The sequence below is a fragment of the Ruditapes philippinarum genome, unplaced genomic scaffold, assembly GCF_026571515.1.
Source record: "Ruditapes philippinarum isolate M1 unplaced genomic scaffold, ASM2657151v2 ctg586_1_1_1_1, whole genome shotgun sequence".
Taxonomy (NCBI): Eukaryota; Metazoa; Mollusca; class Bivalvia; order Venerida; family Veneridae; genus Ruditapes; species Ruditapes philippinarum.
This window is the reverse complement of record NW_026864854.1, coordinates 287650-312813: the sequence shown is the minus strand read 5'-3', so window position 1 is coordinate 312813 and position 25164 is coordinate 287650. Positions and strand designations below refer to the sequence as shown.

The following is a 25164-nucleotide window of genomic DNA, read 5'->3' as shown; positions in this document are numbered from 1 at the left end:
TTTTAATTGCGATTTAAATATGTATTTAAATATTAATTTGTAATAAGTGTTCATTATTCATACTGACACCTTGTTTAAAAACAAAAGTAACAATTTGACTGTAAAGGTTTTATTAAGTAAAGCTATGGTTTTTTACAGTAAAGTAATCGTTGAATTAAAGTAAAGCTATTTATTACATTAATGTACCGCTCACCACGGCAAAGTATTGTGATGGAATCAGCAGATTATTTTATGTTCCTGTAGCAGTTTATTTAAAAAGATAAATTCGTAAAATACTACATAAAACATGACCCATTAATCCTGCAAAGATCCAAAGCAAAGATGCAAAATAAGGTTAAGATTTGTTTGTAGCAGAGCGAAATGATGTACATGTATGTACATGTATATGTAAAATTGTTCCTGTTTGGAATAAGTGAAACATGGAAATGAAGAGGGAAATACTTTCCTTAACAGTTTACGATACAAACTATACAAAACGTTTAATTAATAACATTGTACATGTATGAGCAATCAATTTATAATACCGTTCATTGGGGTATTTTTTATATATTCATAATCTTATTGGTTAGGAAATTCCGTTCATTATACATTTGTTAGGAATAAGAATGTTAAAAGAATGCATTTTATGTTTAATTTCTTACATCTATTACTCAATAGTGAAGATGTTACATGAATATAAATTAAACACCGATGTGAAATATAAGTCTAATATGATACATGACATAGTGGACTATACAAAAGTAAACGGAAAATTTTGATTGTTTTCCAGACATTTGAAATTTGCGTTATTGTGAAAAAAAGAAAGAAACAAACAAAAACTAATAAGTGCCTAAATTTACTGAGACAAAAAAACTAATTGCTATTTTCTCTAGACTAATGATTAACTCTAATAGACCTAAAATGTAGTATGAATTTATTGTATCAATAAGATTTCTTCCTGTTATTTGAAAAAGTGATATTAAAAGCTGACAGACGTATTTATTACTGTCGAACATCATACATCTTCATACAAAACAAAAGAACAAACTGTACACCATAATTATATTATTGTATTCACAGACATAATTTAATTTATAAATACAAAGTAAAACAAAGTATGTCTGGAAAGAAAACTTTAACCCTGTGTGTTAGTTAAAGATACCGTGCAATGCCAAACGTTAATATGTTATTATAATGCGTCTGCATTGTATTCTCTAGAACTGTTAACTAATTTTGATAAATAATAATATAAGTATTGTTATTGTATGCCCATTTTTCATTTACTTATTTTATTTATTTATCTACGCATTATGTAGATATTTCGTAACTTTTGCGCACTCAGATTGCGAACACGATATTTCAGCCATATCTCAAATATGAAAGTAGGTAATCAGTCATTCTGTGAAGGAGCCTTATTCATGTATTAAAATATAGAAAGTAAGACAAGTAAATAACTCATCAGTCTTTTCCTCTTATAAAAAGGCGCAGATATTATGCAGACATCTCAAACTAATAACGTTCAAAGATCCGTTGCTGATTACAACGAAATTATAAATTAAAAAAATAAAGCCAAGATCACAATTTCATGTAAAATAATGCATAAATAAGACACTCAGTACAGATTATATTACTGCTTTATAAAGTCCTTTAGAAACAAGGTTGGCAGTTCTAAAGTAATCAACTGGAAATAATACAAAATGAAAAGAAATTGTTACGATCAAATTATATGTGTTATTCCTGAATTTTATATCATTCATTTACAGAAATGAAAACTCACTAAGTGAATAATTAAATAGTATTAAATAGAAAACATACTTATTAATCAACTGAAAGAATGGAACGGATGACCGACTGTAACATTCTTTTCTCTTAAAAACGTCTTATTAACTTCGTTGATCTACCGTTTACATGCTTATACAGACGTGACATTTTAATGAATAAATTGTTTTGCTAACTCCTGGACAAATGAAAACAGTGACAGTCTTAACAATTTATTGGAACAAAAGATAAAAAGGAACGTTCAGCTGTAACAATTTGCTAATCAATGTGCCTCTTTTTATTGAACTTGTACTCAATCTAACTTTTTTCTGCTGGACATGTTGTTCTAAATTATTTTTTAAGCAATCAATTTACTATACTTATATATCGAAGGCAATAAAAAATATTTGATGTATTTCTGCAGACATCAAATTATAAGTCGGGTCAATCGTGTTGTCTTACGGAACAAATGCTTAAATTAAAGTATATATGTGAAACAATGTACGTTACTTAGAGTTATTCGTGTAACATATTACAAGCGTTTCATTAAAATGCGCCCATTTTGTGCTCTAACGTAGGTCATAAAAAGGCGCAACTTAATGAAACACTTGCCATTTGCTACAAGCGTAACACTTAGTAACACATATGTAACGCTTATATATTCAGTTACATTTGTAACAATTTTGCTTGAATTTCTTAGCTTACATACTGAGCACATTATATATATATATATATATATATATATATATATATATATATATATATATATATATATATATATATATATATATATATATATATATATATATATATATTATATATATATATATATATATATATATATATATATATATATATATATATATATATATATATATAAATCATTCGATTTTGAGTTGTATCTGCTGTCATATTACAATAATTTATTATATTTAGATAAATTTATCTCAGTTGAACTTTAAATGTGAAGTTAACAGACTAGAATCAATAAGTTTTATTTATCCGTTTTTTTTAGTATTAGTTTTCAATGAAAGAAGAGACAAAGAATTCATCGGAAACTGAAATGCTGGTATTCACCTTAGGGAAATTCATATAAATATATTATTACACGACGCAAAAACAAAGTCATATAAAAGTACCATATAAAGTATTTAATTGCAATATAAATATTTAATTGTTCATATCGATATGTACATTAAAATGTTTAGCTAAGAATTAACTCCTGTACATAACTAAAAGTAATGATGGCTTGCTTAGGTTATTATGGTTACTACTATCTTACAATAAATTTATATTATATTGAAAAAAAAACTAAATAAATAAAACAAGAAGGCAAACACAAATAAAAAAAACAATATCGAGTACGTTTCTTTAATCATTTTTTGATTTGTTATAAAAGTCGGCAAACCTTCTGCAATAATATAACGACTTTACGTCATTGTCGTCAAATATCTCCAAGCTTTAAGGGTAAACAGGTGTATTATGGTACTTAATTGTGAGAAAATATAACAATGCATGCTTAATGTAAAATTCTCTAAGGTTACACTAGTTAAAAAATGCAAACTTTGACAGTATACTCTATTTTATTATTTAGAGTATATAAGAAATAATGTTACAAAAAAAATGATCTGGAGAAAGGGTGATTCCTCGGAGGCGTTACTCGGAACAAAATTTAAAAAATTACAGGCTCGGTTTTATTGTGTCTTTACGTCATAAGGGATAATGAAAACGTGCATCATCCCTCACGCCGGCTTGAGCGGTAATACATTTTCAACACCTTAAAGGCCAGCAAAAACTAACAACACTCCAGTGAAGCACGAGACATTTTTTCACTGCTGTTCCATAAAAGTGTGTTTGTATTGACTCATATAAGAATGGCTTCGAGAAAATTGTAATAAAGCTTTTAATGAATTACATCTCACGACAATCATAATTAAGTGTGTCAACTGCATTGGGTTGTTTATTTCTAACAGTCGAGTTTGGTTCGTCATATACTTTATACATTATATTATTAACTATGTGCCAATAATTATTACTTCTGTTCCAAATACACTCAATTGGTATTTATTATATTATTATTTTATATTCATATCAGATAATTATAATAAGCAGAAATACATATGTAATACATCTTCGTTCCTGCTATCTGTAGGAAGTTGAAATATGCATCAGAACAGGTACTTCTTTTCCTTCAATTTCAAGTGTTTGTTTTTTGTTTTTAAATCTAGATTTCTCCATGTCGAGCTACCTTTAAGATCACTGTGTCTGCCCACTGTTACTCATTAATAAGCGATAGAATTCCTTTAAATGTGAGAGAGCAATTTGCATAGAACAAGGCAGGTCGCTTATAGTTATCTTTAAGCTTAAAATATTGATCAAAAGGCACCTTTTCCTCCATAAGTGAAACCTCAGCTGTGATATATCATACCGATGTGAGTTAAATCGACACCAAAACACGATACTGCTTTTCAACTTATAAACACATTTAGTGCAGTATTGAATTATTCCCCAATAGATTTTAAAATCCTATGAAATATGTTATTGTGAAAGACAAATTCAAACGATTTAATATGGGATTATCATTCAGTTAGATTCGTAATGTGTAGACGAGAATGAAGTACCTAATGAAATGTAAAAAATTAATGTACATTTGCAAGGTTTACTATTACCTGATATACACGCATTTTAACGCCTTATTCACCACCATCCCCTTTTTGTATTATCAAATGGTGAAAAGTGCCTTATTTAGGCCCCTAACACTTGTTTTTGTTTGAGAAATGTTGTTTAAAAAGTGATCTTTTTTTTCGGCGCCGCCCCCTATCCAAAAGATAAATCAGGCGGTTGCCAGAAGGGATGTGTGCCAAGATTGATTAATAGTATAAAGCAGTTTTTTATAGTTTTATAGCGATTTGAACTTGTAACGGGAGACTCTACAATGAAAACATCCATTTTTCACACAATGCTCATGCAGTAATGGGAGACTATTCTATTTGCGTTTTTTGTAATTACTAGAAATCTTTATAAATCGTTTTAGAAACATAATTGTTTTTACCAAATTTAGGCATATGGTGATTCTTAAATTTTTGTTTCTTATATAATTATACTGTCAAGAGAGGTTAACAATTCTTAGAAATTATTCATTTTTATATAGAAATACTGGATGTTAAAGAGTTGTTTCTGGTTTATATATCATTCTAAATAATTAAAAACAAAAATCCATGAGATAAATATTAATATATCATGGAAATATCAAACAGCTGTCTGTGAGCAATTTTTTGTTTCCGTAGATATGCTGTGGAAGTCGGATTACAATTTCATACAGTACATTTGACCTTTTAACGTAACTGAATACTTAAATTAATACATATGTATGGATATAAGGTGAACGTTAAAAGTAACTTATAAGAAACACTTTTATAGCGTAATATGCGGATATCTTTGCTATTATGCAATCGATGCATGCAGAATTTCTGTTAACTTAAAGATATTCTAATGTTTTAAATGAATGTATCTAATGCGTAGCGCAATTTATAATTATTAGCTGATTTTAAGCTAATCTTATTTTGCAAGGATTTAAAAAATATTTTTGATTACATGTGCCCTTAATGTCAAATGTATCTGTTTGTTAAATGCATCTAGAATCTTATTCTCCGTATTCACTTTTGTTTATGTTTAGAAAAATTTACATAATTATTCATATTAAATCATTGTAAATAATCTAAATGATTTGTGACAGTATTGATAGAATACTTAACATTTGTTTATCATGTTGTAAATGAGTTAGTTTGTAATTATACACTCAAAATTGATAAAATATTAGTAATATTATGGGTTATTTAGATAAATATGTTTTCATTGTCATTTCATGTATTCTTGTATTCTTATAGCAATGATTATATTTTGTTAATCATCAGCCTACAAACTATGTCCATAAGTTTAGCTTTTTTAATATGATGTTTTAAATACATCAAACTATATGGCTTACCTGAATTGGTACATTTGCCAAATATGTTATCCCATCATTCAAAGAAAGATAAAAAAGAACGAAAACGATTCCCTTGGTAGTCTGTTCTATGAACATAATACCAAGACATGAGACATTTTGAATTTAATTTCATAACTTTTGTTTCTACTATTACAGTATAAAATCAGGTTACATGTTAAAAACCAATAAAACAGCACTTCATTGACGACAGTTACATCATTATATCCTTAGGGATATGGTCCTGTAACATACAATTTCATTAAATTACAGAAATACTATTGTTAATTCTGTCAGATAAATTTATGAATATATATGTCTTTATTAAAGTATATATAAATTCCATTCAACAGTTTTATGTATAGATTTTTTCTGGATATGTCTGCTATGTAAACATGTTTATTTAATTATGTTTAAAACAGTTTATCCTCAACACTATAATATCAATTTTTGTTAATTTGAAAAAACATTCTAGAATGATAACTAAAGTAACGTGACATTGTCTTTAAAGTTTGATTTAATGCATTGGAAATTAGTATTGAAAATGTATTGTAATGTATTGCAATGTAATATCACACTATGTATGATTATGATTATGTACTATTCTGTAAAAAATGTTCATAATCACTAATTATTTTATTTGCTGTAAAACAACTCATCATGAATCTAAATTCGCCCACACCCAAGAGAGTTCTTCAGTAATATTTTCCTGTATAGGACTTGTGTCTGTCACTCATTCCAATACTAATAACATATTACAACTTAACTTCGTATAAAAAGACATCTTTATGAATTCTACCTATCTGACATTTTTGGTCAAGGTCAACAGGCCATATAGTAAATGTGCATACACATTCGGAATTCATTCTATCTGTTTACATACATCTTCATATATACTCATATTCCTCTTTGTTAAACTGAGAGAACTGGCTTCCATAACTTTATATGTCACTTTTATTTTGATGTTCTTCAGCTATAGTAACAGAACTGTCATTTTTATATTTAAACACACCCCTGGAAAAAAATTACGAAGCGAGTCGCTACTAGCTTTTTTTAAAGCTAACCTTGTTAATCAACTAAAAGTGATGTTTTCTATACAAATTCTCTCTTTGTCAAAAACACGTAGTTAAATGTCTTCTTGTTTGGGTTCCTTAACGCTTTTAACAAATGATTAGTTGACAGCTCTTTAATTAATAGTTTTCAAAACTAATAAACAAATATCATTTTGATATTTGATTATCTCTTGTTTTATATTGTATATTAAATAATATTTTGACAAATTTGTGGTGAAACAATTTGCGAATTTATTCATGCAAATTGTCTTCGAAACTGTAATATTCAATTGTAATAAAGTTTGTAAAATAATGCAGTGTATAACGACTCGCTTTTTTAATATTTTTTAAACTTTTTTTAATAATTCTTTTTTTAATCCTATCAATAATGCAAATAAAAGCTAATAACATTTCGCTGTTCTTAGCAATATTGTCTTAATATATTAGGAGTTTCGTTGCACATTTATTATTAACATCCTTCTAAAGAAACTAGTTATGCCTAATTGACTTATATATCAATGCTGGTACACAGACAAAGTGGTTGTCTGCAAATATTCACTATATTCTGCTGTGACGAGAAATTGTATCTTTTATTGCTGTTATATCAAATCCTCGAGTTCTTAATAATATTGAGTCTTTGAAATTACATTTGACTGGTTAAATAAATATATATCTTGACTATTGATCATAGAAATGAATAATGGGTTTTGAGGATTCAAATATAATTAAAGATTCTGTACCATGGTGGAAATTGCGAAGTTAATTTAAAACTTAATAATGGCTATTAAAATGCCAATTCGAAACGGAGATGATAAAGCAATTTGGTCTTGAAATAATAATTTAATGATGTTATCGGTGTGAGGTAGGTGATCAGATATTATATATTTATACATGTATATAGCAATTATAGTAAAGTGTACAAGAACATAATATTGTTGTTCAACATGAAAACAAAAATGTCAATGCTAAATCACTTAAAACTAGATAGACATTTCCTTTGTTCCGGAAATAGTTTAAAACAATATCAAAATGATACTTTCCTATTGTTTTATGATAATTATATAAAAAAATACTTATTGAAAAAAGCAACTGCATAACAATGCATTTTTTAATCGGCCGGTGCAATGTACTTTTATGTTTGTTTCTAGTTGAGCTTTTTGTTCGGTTTTACTGTGCACCAACACAGTAAAGGTCGGCTTTTCAGCTTTACTTGTGTATAAAAACTCCGGTACACCTCAGTGCATTATTTCAGGCGGGAACGGGGGCCTGGGAAAAACACCGACATTCTTTTAGGTAACTTTAAAACTTACCCACATAAAATAATTTAAAGTCCCTGTCGTGATTTAAACCCAAAATCATGTGGGGCAAGTAGTTTATAGTCATAGGCCTTAACCACTCGCCTACGGGAGCCTGCAATGTGCTTTTGTTTAAAAGCCCATATGCTACACTTAAAGTAAAGAATTTTATAAAATGAACAACGGGACACGATAAATGCTTATTAGGAGTACACGTTACGGTTATTTAGATTTTAGTATTTCAATACATTTTGGATAAATGATTGATTTTTGTTGTTCATGCTACACAATGTCTTCTATCTATAAATTAGCAAAACATTATTAGTGTGATTGACAAATGTCAGTATGTAAAATATATGCGTTAGATTTACTTGCAAGACAGCTAATTTAAAGAAACGATGAATAAATCGTAGGCCAATATCCTTACCCAGATGTTTTGGCATGTCTTATGAACGATTATGTCAGTGTCTCCAAATATAAATGGGTCCATTAGGAATATTTTATTGGTAATCGAGAGTAAAATACATTCTTTAAATGGTTGACTACACGTGTTAGGTAAAGGGATAATGACTAGAATTTTTTATAATTTCCTTTTCCTTTGATATATAATTATGAATATAATTGATGGGATTAAGAATTCCAATTCTATCATTTCTTCCGACAATAATTGAAATACTAAAATAAAAACCTAGACATTTTTGACAGGTTTTGGCAAATCATTTATTATACTTGAATAAAAAGTATGTATAATAAACGATAAAAGTATACATGCCTTGAAGACAATAGTCAATATCATTTATATTATATATCTTCCGCCGAAATACACATTGTTGTTTTTATTGGTGCAATTGTATTTTTTAACATCTATGTCCTTTGTTTTACGAATTATCTAATATACTAAGTATATTTGTTAAACGTATCGTATAAATATGTGATAACATATCGTAAAAATATATTATAAATAGAGTAATAACACTGCTCTGCTTCGTATGATTTTTCATGATAAGAGATACAGAACTTTTAAATACAATATTAACAAATAAAACAATATTATTTTATCTTGAAAACAATCAAACGGTTGATTAAATTCCTTTTATATTAGGTATTTTGATGCTGCTATACAATTTAAGTAGACAACGTTATTTAAGAGGACTGATAATGCTTATACCTCCTGATATTATCATAGTGAGTACGCGGACTTAATCAATGGTATGCATTTTGAATTCATCGATGTCTCGTTAAAGAAAATTGCTTTGTCATCTCAAATAACAAATATTAAGTCATTAATCATATTGATTGACGAGTACATACATATATAACGGGTTGGGCGTTCTTTATGGATTCCGTATTTCCTTTATTTAGGTGGCATTTCTGCTGAATCCGTGTAGGCTTTATCATATTATTTATCAGAAACATTTTCTTTGCCAGTAGGTACTATGATAGATTGAAGAAGTAGATTATAATATTTATTCATTCATACTCTGTGTCTGTTTCGCAAAATGTACTTGAAATTACAATATTGGTTTGTTTTGAGATACTTTCTCAGTTGGAATCTTTTGCTATGAAGTGGTAAAATATCTTGAGAATCTGTCAATGTTATAAAAGTTGTAAGATTAGCATGATTATCCGGAAAAACATCAATATGTGCACTTTTATGTTCTAGTCATGTCCCAGGTAACGTAGTAAAGCTAGATTTCTCACAATATTACAAATTGTCAAGAGACTTGTATGGCAATCCTATTCTTGTTTTAAGTAGATCATCCTTCTACTAACTTGAAAATAACTGTTCTTTCTTTTAAGTCACATGAACACAATGCAATTTTGTAGTGTTAAATATTAAAGTTCGCTTGATATATTGCTTCTCGGCAACGTGTGGCATTCTTAAGAATGTGCTAATTAGATATTCAGATTAGTTTTCGTTTAGTTGTAAAATTCTAATAAATCTGAAGCAATATATTTAGTAACTTAATACGTGGAACAATGTTACATCGACCACCGTATTGAAATCATTGCTTTAAAAGCTAAGCAAGTCTGTAAATTAGACCGACTATAAACAAATAAGAAAAACACTACGTATATCAAGGTGACTGTACATAATTATACAACATGTATTAATTTCGTGTTTGATGATGTTTACCTGTTAGATAACACACTGAAACTGATTCTTCTCACACCAGAAAGGTGTGATAAAATGGGTCAAAGACAGAAAAGGCCGAGTTGCATATGTATACCAAATATCATGTGATGTTACGAAAAAAATTCACCACTGACCATTTTTTTAATTTTCAAAACAAAAATGCCTATGATTCCTCCATTAGTGAAACCTTAGCTGTGACTGTAATCATACCGATGTGAATTTAATCGTCACCAAAGGACGATACTGCTTTACAACTTATAAACACATTTAGTGCAGTATGGAATTATTTCCCTGAAGATTTTAAAATCCTATGAATTATGTTATTGTGAAAGACAAATTCAAATGATTTAGTATGGGATTATCATTCAGTTAGATACGTCATATGTAGTAGATAATGAAGTACCCAACTAAACAAATTATCCAGACAATTCCATTCGCGTTAATTTGTAATTACTAGACATCTATATGACTCGACATGAGTATATGTCGTTTTAAAAACATAATTACTTTTACCAAGATTAAGCATATGGTGATTTTGAAATCTTCGTTGCATGTCAAGAGCGGTAAACAATTAATAGAAGTTAATCATTTTTATAAACAAATATTGGATGTTAAAAAATTGTTTCTTGTTGATATATCATTCTAAAATAACAAAAGCAAATTCCATTAGATAAATATCATGTAAATATCAAACTGTCTGTGAGCAATATTTATTTCAGTACATATGCTGTGGAAGTCGGATTACAATTCCATACAGTAAATTTGACCTTCTAACGTAACTGAATAATTATATTAATACATATTTCTGGCTGTAAGTTAGAAACATGTTTATAGCTAATATGCGGATATCCTTGCCGTTATGCAATCGATGCATGCAGGATTCCTGCAAAAAGTACAATTGTAATGAAGTTAAGATATTTTAGTGTTTTGAATGACTGTATCTAATGCGTAGCGCAATTTATAATTATTAGCTGATTTTAATCTTATTTTGCAAGGATTTAAAAAATATATTTGATTACATGTGTCCTTAATGTCAAAAATATCTGTTTGTTAAATGCATCTAGATTCTTATTTGCCTTATTCACTTTAAAACTTGTTTATGTTTAGAAAAAAATGAGTTGCATAATTATTCATTTTAAATATCAATGATATTAATCTAAATGATTTGTGACAGTATTGATAGAATAATTTACATTTGTTTATCATGTTATAAGTGAGTTAGTTTGTTATTATACACTCAAAATTAATAAAATATTAGTAATATTATGGTTTATTTAGATAAATATGTTTTCATTGTCATTGCATGTATTCTTATCGCAATAATAATATTTTGTTAATCACCAGCCTTCAATCTATGTCTATAATGTTTGCATTTTAAATATGATGTAACTTCATGGCTTACTTGCAATTGATACATTTGCCAAAATGTTATCTGATCATTCAAAGGAAAGAAAGATAAAAAAAAGAACGAAAACGTTTCCCTTGGTAGTCTGTTCTATGAACATAATACCAAGACATGAAATATTTTGAATTAAACTTTGTAACTTTTGTTTCTACTGTTACAGTATAAAATCAGAATACATGTTAAAAACCAATTAAACAGCACTTAATTGACGACAGTTACATCATTATTTCCTTAGGGATATGGTCCTGTTATATACAATTTCATGCAATTTACGCTCAATTTAGGTCAAAATATCAGTTTAAACAGTGTACTTGCTATTGTGAACACTAGTTATAAGTTAATATAAAAACACTTAATTGTCATGAACCAGTTAAACATTATTCTCGATGATCACTTACACTTATTCTGTTATTGTTAAAAAAATCCAGTTTAAGCAGTAAATGTAATATGAATTGTGTAAGGAAATATTTGTGTTAAATAAGTATTAATGATATAAGTTATCGTACAAGAAACTTTGGTTTGTCTTTATCGTACTTTGTATCATTATAGTTTACTGTTTTCTAAACATACTCGTCAATGCATATTAAGATACGACCCTGCATAAAGGTGCCTTTATAAAAATCGTATTCTGTAAATAATGTTCATAATCACTAAATATTTAATTTGCTGTATATCATGAAGATTTCTTAACATAAATAAACTTAAATGAAAAATAAAGTTATCTCTTTTTGTATATAACTTAATAAGTATGTGGAAATCATTTCTGTTCTTCAGAAGTTTTTTTTTAGTGAAGTAGTCTGGATTTCAAATTGAATCTATTTGCTTTTTCGCAGTACGTTCATGGCATTTATGGAAGTCACGTGGTTTAGACAACTATTGTCTCGTTTGCTAAAATGTATAATAAATCTCGGGAAATTATGGCTCCTAGAGATTTTAGCAGGGCATTTGGTAACTTAAGATTAATGTGAGTCTAACAAAATATAAATTTCTCGGCACGAAATGTATTGTTTGTGATTAATGATATTACATCTCTTGCCAAAGCTGAAACAAAATGCTTCATTAAAAATAGTAAGACCTTAGTTTCTAAATTTGTTCTGATCTTACAAAAATGTATTTAAAGGATTTTGACTTACCATTTGTGAATTATATTGAAATATGCATTTTATACAATTAAAAAAGAATAAGGTTACCAACCGATTCTAAATTTATCGCCTTCAAACTGTGGGTATATATTGCAAACAAATCAGTGTTTGCGAAGAGAAATATAGAAGTGATATTTATCAATATAGTTTGATATATGAAGAAGCAAGACAATTAGTCTGCATCAGATAAACTGTATGTTTTATTGATTCTAAAATTGATAAATGACTAACACATACAATATATACTTAAAGGTTAATGCACTCCCTGTATTACTTTAATAGTTGCAAGAGAATTGCACTGATTTCTTTTCTCTTTTACATTTAATACATATAAAATAAGGATTAATAAATTAAATATTTATATCAAAGGTCTAAAGAAGGCATAGGAGTGAAGAAATCGTTAAGTTAGTGGGCTTACTTTTGAAGATCCTATAAATATATGCTATGTGTCAATACAACGAATTTTATGTTATAATGGTGAATGAAAATAACTGTTTAGTTTACACAATTATATAATATTTATGTTATTTACAGAGTATAACGCTATTTGAGTCAACAAGTTAAACTTTGTATCCACAACCTAGTAGAAATTTATTGGTTATTGAATGAAATGCATATCCAATATTACCGTTCATACTGTTTGATGTATTTAACACTGCTTTGAACAAACTTTATACAGTTTTACTTGTACAAAATTTAAAAAAGATATCTAGAATACATAAGCATTTCAACAGTATTATGATAATGATAACATTATTATTCTTGATCATTTTGAATAGTTACTATTTTTGTAAAATGTATGCACATACATGTATATCTGTTTAAATTCCAATACAATTAAACACTCACCTTTATATTATGTCTACTATCTTATCACATTATCTCGAATTCGCAAGAATAATAAAAAAGTTGTCAGGGAAATGAAATGAAGAGATAAACTTATTAGGGTTGAAATCAATAAAAAATATTGTTTTTATACTAATTTTATCTTTGTCAAATACACGAAACTAAATGTCTTCATGTGTGGGTTTCTTAAGGATTTTAAGAAACGATTAGTTGACAGCTCTTTTGTAAATTATTTTCAAAATACGATGTACACGTATTAAGATTAGTCCACCTATCATTTTGATATTTGATTATCTCTTGTTTTATACTGTATACCGGTATTATTTAATATTTTGACAAATATGTCATGAAACAATTTGCGAATTTATTCATGCAAATTGTCTTCCAAATTGTAATTATAATAAATTCTAATAAAGTATGTACTGTAATGCAGTACGAGTATATAACAACTCTCTTTTCCAATCTTTATTAAAAATATCTTTAGTAATATTTTTTTCTGATCCTATCGATAATGCAAATAAAAGCTTATAACATTTCGCTGTTCTTCAGCAATATTGTCTAATTAGAAGTGTCGTTGCACATGAATTACTAATAACCTTCTTAAGAAAATCTTTAAAGCTACTTGACTTATATTATGTATCAATGCTGGTACACAGACAAAGTGGTTGTCTGCAAGTGTTCACTATATCCTGATGTAATGATTTATTGAATTGGTTTTATATCATAGCCTAAAATCATCTTAATAATTAAATAAAATTACATTCGACAGGTAAAATAAATATATATCTTGCGCATTGTTACGGAAATATTTTGAATGTATAACTTTCAAAAGTTTCGTTTTTCTTTAAATACGTATTGAAAATAAGCCCACTGTTAAACAATCCACTTTCTTAATAAACTGCTTGAATGTGCTTCTTTTTTATTTTTTTTTGCTTGTTTTAGTATATTTTTAGTTTAATTTGCACCAGCACAATAGGGACATTTTACTGATGGAGAAAGACCTCAAGTGTACCATCGTGCATTATTTCAGGTCTGAACGGGCGCCTGGGTAGAACCTTCGACATTCCGTTAGTTAGATTGAGAGCTTACTAACGTGAAATATTTCAATGTCTTTGGCGCGATTTGAACCCACAGTCATAAAAGAAAAGTGGTTTTAAGTCACTGCCATATGAACACACACATATCTTGCATGCTGTGTAACCATTATTAAAATGTTATGGAATTCAAGTTAACCCTTTTTAAAGGAGTAAAGAAATATTCGTGTGCCTTAGGCGAATTCGGAGTTCATGTTAAGGTTATTAAGATTTTATTGTTTCTATGCGCTTAAGATAAATGATTGACGTTCCGATGTTCATGTTACTCAATTTTTTCTGTCTATCACTCATAAATAAAGTTCGAGTGGACTTGATAAATGTCGTAAGTATATTAGTTATGTAACGGTAGACTGACTTGCTAGAAAATCTTTTTGTAACTTAACGGTGAATAAATCGTAGGCCAATATCCGAACGCAGATGTTTTGGCATGTCTTATAAACTAATAATGCCAACGTCTCGAAATATAAATAGGTCCGTTAGGAATTATTTATTTGTAATCGAGAGTAAGATACATTCTTTAAATGGTTGACTACACGTGTTAGGTAATGGGATAATGACTAGACTTCTTTTGATATTTTCCTTTTTTGATATATTATTATCACTAAAATTTTGAAGTTGTTAAGAATTCTATTTCTAACATTTCTCCCAACAAAATTGAAATACTATAAAAACCTAGACATTTTGACAGAATCTGGCAAATCATTTATACTTGAATAAAAAGTATTTATATTAAACGATAGCAGTATACATGTTTTGAACGCGATAGTAAATATCTTTTATTCTATATATCGTCTGCCGAAAAATCACAATGTTGTTTTCTTATTGTTGCATTTATATTTTTTAACATCTATGTCTTTTGTTTTACGAATTATCTAGTAATATAAATTTGTTATAATATATCGTATCAATAAATTATAAACAGTGTAATAACAACTTTCTGATCCATTAGCTTTACACATTAATTAAATGATAATAGAAAAAGAAATTTAAAATATTTTATGTCAAACAATATAAAATTATTATCCATGGAAACAATCAAACGGTTGATTAATTTATTTTTTATTTATTAATAAGTTATTTAAAATCCTGTTATGCATTTCAAGTAGATAATGTTATAAAAGCTAGACCATTAAAGAGGACTGATGATACTTATACCTGATATTATCATTGTAAGTACAAGGAATAAATAAAGTGGTATGCATTTTGAAACCCTTTTTGTCTCGTTAAAGTTAATTGCTTTGTCATATCAAAATAGCAAATAAGTCATAAATCATATTGATTGACTGACAAGTACATACATATATAACGGGTTTGGCGTTCTTTAGGGATTCTTTATTTCCTCTATTTAGGTGAAATTTCTGCTAAATCGTTGTATACATTATCTTATATCATTTTTCTTTATCTCAAAACATTTTCATTGCCAGTAGGTATTATGATAGATTGAAAGCAAACAAATTCTATAAGTAATATATTCATACCCTGTGTTTTGCAAGAAGTACATAAAGTTATAATATTGCTTTGTTTTGAGATGCTTTCTGTCTTGGAATTTTTTGCAATGAAGTAGTAAAATATAGTAATAATCTGCCCAGGTTATAAAAGTTGTAAGATTAGTGTGATAATCCGGTTAACAACAATATGTGCACGACGTAGTAAAAGCTAGATTTCCCACAATATTACAAATTATCAAGAGACTTGTGTAGCAATCCTATTCTTATTCATTCGACTAACTTGAAAATAACTATTCTTTTCTTTTTAAGGCATAGTCGTTTAACAAACTGAACAACCGATGCAAAATGCAATTTTGTAGTGTTAAATATTTAAATTCCGTTTGATTTTTTGCTTCTTGGCAACGTGTGACATTGACAAAAATGTGCTTATTAGAAATTCAGATTAAGTTTATTTTAGTTGGTTAGCTCACATCCCTTTCATCAAATAAATCTGACGCAACATATTTAGTAACCTAATATGCACGTTTTCATTATCCCTCATGTACAAACTCAATCAAACTGAGTCTGCATTTTTCATGTTATTTTGTTGTGATTAATGCTTCCGAGGGATCACTTTCTTTCCAGATTTTAATACATGGGCAATATTATATCGACCATTGTATTAAAATCATTGCTTTTAAAACTAAGCAGGTCTGTAAATTAGACCGACTAAGTATAAACAAGTAAAAAGAACGTTACCTACGGTTAAAAAAACTATATCAAGGTCATTGTACATAATTATACAACATATATTTAACATGAAATAGAAACTGAAAAGGGCTAGGTTCACGAAACATGTGAATTGGCCCAGCAAATTAGTAAAATATAAAGATTGCAATAAAACAAAACTAATAACATTTCTCGCAGGCATGATACTTATTCATTCTAAACATGGTCTAAAATTTTATTTAAATTCATTTCTGGAAGGAGTAAAATACAAAATAAAAACACCTATGTCGAATATTTCACGTGTTTTCGTCATTTTCGCCATATCTTTCAACGGAAAAAAATATGAAGGCATTTTCCCAACACTTAGATATTTCACACATACTTTACTTTAATATCAACTAATTGGCACACAAAATTTCAATGTGTCGAAATAGTGTTTTCATTCTTAATTTTTATGTAATATACTTAGCAGATGGTCAAAGTTACGAGTGACTCGGGGTCGAATTACAAGCTTTTGTTTGCAGGCTTTCCTTTCATTAATTGATTGCTATTGTATTTGTAAATTTTATTTGAATAAAATAAAATAAATGACAGTGGCTAGAACTAACATGCATTAATGATATTTTCATGAATCTTGAAGTTTGACAATTGAATTCCGTGTAAACTTGTTATGCGTTAGAAGTGTAGTCTACACGACGCAAGGGGCGCTACTCTAAACTTTTCTGCTTATTTGTTGATTTTTCTAAGGCTTTCGATTCAGTATGGAGAGTTGGTCTGTGGAAAAAATTACTTGAAAACAATATAAATGGAAAATTTTTTTGCGTTATTAAAAACATGTACTCCAGTATTAAATCTTGTGTTTCTCAAAATGGAGAACAATCTCCTTTTTTTGCATGTAACTGTGGAGTACGCCAAGGCGAGAATCTTTCACCTGTTTTATTTTCACTTTTTCTAAATGATTTAGAAAACTACCTCTTAGAAAAAGGGAATTCCGGAATAACTCTTGAACATGATCTTAACTTTGAGAATCTTTTAAAAATCTTAATCCTTCTCTATGCAGATGACACTGTTATACTGTCTGATAATGCAAAACAACTCCAGGAATGTATAAATGACTTTGTTGAATATTGTGAACATTGGAAACTGAATATAAACATTGACAAAACAAAAGTAATAGTATTTGGAAATAGAAATAACAACTTCACTTTTAAAATAGGCAATTCAAGTTTAGAAATAGTAAATAACTACAAATACCTGGGAACACTTTTTGCTAAATCAGGAAGCTTTTTACATACAAGAAAACATCTAGCACAGCAAGCCAAGAAAGCACTTCATTTACTTTACAAAAGAATTTATAACCTTAACCTCCCAATAGACCTAATTTTCAAACTCTTTGACCATACAGTATTACCAATTTTAACCTATTCATGTGAAATTTGGGGATATGAAAACTGTTACTTACTCGAAAAAATTCATACTGAATTTATACGTAAAATTCTACATCTTAGAAAAAGTACCCCATTGTATATGCTTTACGCAGAGTCTGGTAGATATCCATTGGAAATAACAATAAAATACAGAATGATAGGTTTCTGGAATAGACTAATTACGGGAAAACAAAACAAAATTGCATACAGATTATATCAGTATACCCACAACTTAAATTTAAATTCAAAATGGCTAAATAAGATAAAATCAATTTTAGTTGAATCAGGACGTAATGACTTTTGGATACATCAAAACCAGATTGAAGCTAAAAATATCAAAACTATCATAAAACAAACTCTTCTAGACCAAAACATCCAAAATTGGCATGCATCTCTAAATAACTCTAGTAAAGGTAGGAACTATTCACTAATTAAAAGCAATATAAATTTGGACAACCACCTTCTTAAACTTAACAAACAAGACTTCATTACCTTAATAAAATTTAGGACAGGCAACCATCATTTCCCTATAGAAACTGGAAGATGGAATGGAATAGATTTACCAGACAGAAAGTGCTTGCACTGTGACCTTAATGACATAGGCGATGAATATCATTATTTGTTAAAATGCCCGTTCTTTGAGCAAAACAGGAAAAACTTAATCAAACAGTATTACTATAGAAGACCAAACATGCTAAAATTCAAAGAATTATTGACAAATACCTCCATAAATATGCTGCAAAGAACATGTAAATTTATTAGAATACTTTTAAATGAAATTAAGTAAATTAAAATTACATTTAAAAATAACAAATAAATAAGTAGATTTAAAAAATGTAAAATAGATAAATAAATAAAAAATAACTTAGATACTGAGTACATTCCTGTAAGGTACAGACTACAGAATAAATAAATAAAATGGTAAAACAAGTATATATAACAAATTTCTTTTTGTTAGAATCTTTCAAATTTGTGCTTCATCCATGTTTGAGCATTTATTAAATATATAAACATGATAGAAGAGTCCAATGTACAGATATAATGCATGCACACCAGTTCTGTTCACAAACTGTATACATTTTAATATTTATACATGTATATCAGTATATGTACAGTATGCCAATGTCTAATTTCTTATTTGTTTTTGTTTGTTTTTGTTTTCCTAAGTCGTTTTATCATTGGAATACATGCAATCAAGCCAAGATTTGAACTACTGCTTTCTTTGCAAAATGTACAGTAGGCCTATCAGATACTCAGAAAATGAACTTTCTCACCTTTAGGCTTTACCACGTGCTAAGTAAATCCATTCCTGCTTCGATTAAAATCCCATTGAATAACAATACATTTTTGTTCACTCTCAACATCCATCGTTAATTTAACTATTATTGAACTTCCAATACTATGTACAGTAGAATTTTAACTGTACACTATCATTCAATAATAACTTCCATTTTGTGTATTGATTGACCTAATTTGTGCACAAACTTTTTTAACGGGACCTCGCAACAGTGCCCGTATGTAAACAATGACGTATTATTTACCACCTTCGCATTTCTATAGTCCGTTTCAAACTGGCATCGAGACACGAATACTTTTTTGCGCGTGTGTATCTACCCCCCTTCAGGCGGTAGCTGTTTGTTTGTTGTTTTTCTTTTCTTTTTTCATCTCTCATTCTCCCATGATAATGATACAAATTTTCCTCTTACAAATATCTTAAAAATATTTTTGAACTGTGTAGAAATTTATTGAATAAAACCATGTCATGTGTTAAATTAACTAATATTCACTACTGTTATGTATACTCATGTGTTGTATTGTATGTAACTTGAGTTAATAAAGATATGTTCTGTTCTGTTCTACTGACAGTTCATCGTTATAAACAACGTGCACATTTTCATTGTTACGCAGCAATTTGTTGAATTACTTGACATACGTAGACATGTAAAGGTATGTTGAACATAATATATATAAAATTCATGTTTCTTTTTCGTTCGCTGTGCCATTTGAATTTGATTTTCTTCAGCAAAAGTGTTGATCTGCTTGCACTTGCAGACGATAAGCCTAATTCTCGTCCGTTAAATATGACTTGGGATAAAACCACGAAATAATGTTATACAGTCGGAATAGATATTTGTGATCAATAACAATCTATGAAATACATTATCGGCTGTAAAATAAATTATGGGTGAATTAATTTCAACAAAACACGGTAGAATAATGATATAGTTATAATTATCTTCCTCCGGTTATCGAAAGTCTTCATGGCGCAGTGGTTGTAACAATGGCGTAGCATGTGAAAGGATCAGAGTTCGAAACCTAGACGGAGGTACAATTTTTTTTTCTTCCTTTTTTTTTTTTTAATTGTTGTCATACTAGATTTAATATTTCAAAGCTCCTATTCAAATAATATTTTCATAATTTCTACAAGAGAAATAGTGTTGATAAACTGGTAACCAAAGAAATACTACTTGTAACAGTTGCAATCAATTATTTTTAACTTATCTTTTTAATTGATAATGGAGAAATTTTAAACATAGATCTCTTTCATTAAACTAGATATATCAATTGAATCTGAATTTATTTAATTTAATTCTATAATGTTTATATTCTATTCTAGGATGGCTCCAACTCCATGCGTTTTGTGTGGGAAAAGACTTAAGATACATCAAAGGAGGCCTGTGAATCCATATCTTATCAGGTATCTCAGAAAAACGTTCATGCTTGAAACTTCAAAATCTGACTACATATGTGGAAAATGTAGCCGACCGGCATATCCATCTCAGCATAACCAAAGACCCATAATATCTGCATGTCCTGTTCCTGTCACAGCAGAAAAGAATGATATTCAACAATTGCCAAGTCCACCATCGGTTTCTTTGAGCTTAAAAACAATTTCAAAAAGTCATTCATACTGTTTTATTTGTAAGAAAGTAGGATCTAAATTAATTGTTGTTCCATCAAAACTTAGAACAGAAACACTTGTGAAGCATAATATCCTTATAACAGCTGACAGTAGGTGTTGCCCTGCTCACCTGAATAATAATCGTAATGGTTTCCAAGCAAATGTTTTAGATAACGTAAAAACATTAGAGTCTGTTTTATTAAACCGGACTACAATTGTGAATGTTATAAATAATGTCAGACAGTGTATACTTAATTCATCGTCTAATAGAATGTCATTTGACAATATTGATACATTTTCAAATGAAGATTTGTGCAATCTTACAGGTTTGAACAAAGAACAGTTCTTAGATTTATGCTCTATTACTGAAGAACATGTTAGAAATACGCCAGTTAGAAGCAACATTACTACACTGGGTATATTTCTGTTTAAACTTAAGTCTGGATTGTCAAACAAAATTCTTTCAACACTTTTTAATGTATCTAAATCAAGCATAAGAAGAGCAGTACATACAATCAGAAAAGTGCTTGTTTCTGAACTTGTTCCTAAATATCTTGGCTTCCAGCACATATCAAGAGAAGAAATTATAAAAAGCCATACTCGTTCCCTATCACAGTCACTACTTGCAGAAAATGCCAGCCAAGCTATAATTGTTTTAGACGGAACATACATATATATTAGAAAAAGTACAAACTTCAAATTCCAAAGACGTTCTTATAGTGTACATAAAGGGCGGCCACTTGTTAAACCTATGGTAATAGTCAGCACTACTGGATACTTTATTTCTGTATTAGGACCATATCTTGCAGATTCTAAAAATAGTGATTCAGGAATCTTAAACCATGCAGTAAGGAATAACATAGAGGAAATCAAAAATTGGGCTCAGCCAAATGATATATTTGTTGTTGACCGTGGATTTCGTGACTCCCTGCAAGTGCTTGAGGAGATGGGAATAAAAGCACAAATGCCAAAGTTCATGCCGAAGGGTGCCAAACAATTAACAACCATGGACGCTAACCACAGTCGGTTCGTAACAAAGGTATATATGATTTATCATTTACCACATTATTTTCTTAAATGAACTTAAAGGGACTCCACTGAGGTTTTTTGACATGATGGGACTGAAAATATTTTTTCCAGATAAATGTACCATTTGATGTAGGTGTAGACCACGAATCTTTGTGAAAACTTTCAGATGATTTGCACACTTAGTTTTTCCATAATAATGATTCAAATTGTAAAAAAATGACCCAAAATGAAAAGCGTTTAAACGCTTTTCACTCAAATTAGACTAAGAAAAGGATAAAACTACGATTTTTGATTTATTTTAAAGTATATTTCTTAACTATCTTTGCATATATTTCAGTTTAAAGCGCCCCAGTTTATTTATGTAAAAAATTCTAATGTTATGTTTTTAGGCTTTTAAACCTCAGTGGAGTCCCTTTAACTGTCAAAGTCTGATCATTGAATTTTGCTTATATTTTCTTTAATTATTTTATCTTAGATTATTTATCGAAACTATTTATACTTGAACAAAATAACAAGTGTGACTAGACAGACATTTAAAAAAAAATGGAAGACCCTTTTTTTTCTTTTTTTAGATTTGTTTTAACTGTTTGTTTGCCATTAGAAAAAGTAAAAAAGTCGAGCGTTGCCCCCACTCTGCGGTGGCTCTTTTTATGATATCCAACTTTCTTTAAAATTAATACACCAATTCAATCGATTTTCAATTTTTTATCACATATGTGTTTCTAATAATTGATATATTTATTTTGTTTTTTCAGGTCAGATGGGTAGTTGAAGCATCAAATGCTCGAATAAAGAGATGGAAGTATCTTGACCATGTATTGCCTACCAATCAAGTTCCGTTCATTGGTGATTATGTCCGCATAATTTGTGCCACATGTAACAAATACCTTTCACCTCTAAATGCAACCAAAGATTTGATGGATGACACACTTGTAGCAGAGAGAATGAGAGATAAAATCCAGAATGTTAACCATTTACAATCGTATGTTCAAGAAAATGAACTATATAAGCGAAATATTTCAAAATGGCAAGCAGTGCAAGAAATTGACAATTTCCCCTCTATAGATGATTTTACTCTTAGTCTTTTGACTCTTGGTACCTACCAAATGAAACTTTGCCAATCATATGCACAAGAGTACCTTGATGGAGATTGTGATATTTTGGTGTATAAAGAATCAAAAGACTTGTTGAGAGTAAGACTTCAAAGTCGTCATGTATCTTCCAAGTCTTATTTTGTTTGGATTCAGTATGATTCAGACCATGTCAAGGCTTGGTACTGCCAGTGCAAGGCTGGTGCACGGACAGTTGGAACATGTTCACATGTGGCTGCGGTGATTTGGTATCTAGGCACATCTAGGCAGCAGTCTGACAGGTACGGAGTCCAAGACTGGACTCAATACCTTGATGATGCTGCCGAGATGCCGCAGCCAATAGATTCATCCGACTCTGAAGACAGTATTATAGAGGAATAATAAGTAAAGGGAATCATATCAGTAATATTGTCAGACTTATTATTTATATACATAACATTTGTAGAAGTGATGTATCCAATGATTGTTTCATTTAATTAAGTCTGCAAGTGAAAGGTAATGAAGATAAAAGGCACTGTTACTTAATTACTCATAAATGAACATGTATGTTTTTGTTGCCATTTTATGAATCATTTTTGTGATCTGCATATTTTCATTTTAAAGACTGATTCATGTAATCATAGATGTGCAGACTTCCTCTTTTTGTGTCGCCTTGAAAAGGCAACATATAGGGGTTACTTTTATCGGCGGCGTCGGTGTCGTTGTCGGTGTCCCCTAAAGCTTGTCCGGAGCATAAGTCAGTCATTATAAGTTTGATTGACTTCAAACTTGGTATGCATGCTTCTTATAATAACTCTAAGTGCAGTGCACAAGGACCGGTACTCTGCACTTCTTATTTTTTGAGTTATTGCCCTTTGTTAATTTTCATACTTTATTTTTGTCGTGGCCATTTCTCCTAAACTATATTGTTCACAAGGCGACACATCCGACTCGCGGAGTTCTAGTTTAAGTGATAATGCCCATATAGTACATTGTATGGTACCCAGAAATTCCTGTAAGTTTCAAACATATTAAAAGAATGATGAACAAATAAAGTTATAAAAAGGAATATGTGATGATCATTTATAACATGCAATTATATTTATTGTACAAGTAACTATAAAGGGAATTATGTATTTATCCTTTTTTAAATTTTGTATATTCAAAGCAGATTTATCTATATGAAACTTATTATCTAAAACTTTTAGAATGGTTGCTATGGAGATTATGATTGAATTTCAATTCAAAACATACTTATTTATGTTAATATACATGTAGTTTTTTGTACACTACATAAACTGTTGTTAAGCTATGATTGTTAATAGTGGTTGCTAGAGAGATTATGATTGAATTTCAATTCAAAACATAATTATTTATGTTAATATACATGTAGTTTCTGTACACTACCTAAACTGTTGTTAAGCTAAGATTGTTAATAGTTGTTGCTAGAGAGATTATGATTGAATTTCAATTCAAAACATAATTATTGATGCTAATATACATGTAGTGTTTCTGTACACTACATAAACTGTTGTTAAGCTAAGATTGTTAATAGTTGTTGCTAGAGAGATTATGATTGAATTTCAATTCAAAACATAATTATTGATGCTAATATACATGTAGTGTTTCTGTACACTACATAAACTGTTGTTAAGCTAAGATTGTTAATAGTTGTTGCTAGAGAGATTATAATTGAATTTCAATTCAAAACATAATTATTGATGCTAATATACATGTAGTGTTTCTGTACACTACATAAACTGTTGTTAAGCTAAGATTGTTAATAGTTGTTGCTATGGAGATTATAATTGAATTTCAATTCAAAACATAATTATTGATGCTAATATACATGTAGTGTTTCTGTACACTACATAAACTGTTGTTAAGCTA

The 25164-nt window shown here is 29.1% G+C and overlaps 1 protein-coding gene across 1 annotated transcript; it reads left to right on the top strand.

The window, feature by feature from the left end:
• Window positions 1–21601: 21601 nt before the first annotated feature.
• Window positions 21602–24849, top strand: LOC132727050 (uncharacterized). The gene is made up of 2 exons (XM_060712460.1): window positions 21602–22214; window positions 22960–24849. The coding sequence occupies exons 1-2, from the start codon at window positions 21927–21929 to the stop codon at window positions 23674–23676; spliced, it is 1005 nt and encodes a 334-aa protein (XP_060568443.1). The 5' UTR covers window positions 21602–21926; the 3' UTR covers window positions 23677–24849.
• The last annotated feature ends 315 nt before the right edge of the window (window positions 24850–25164 follow it).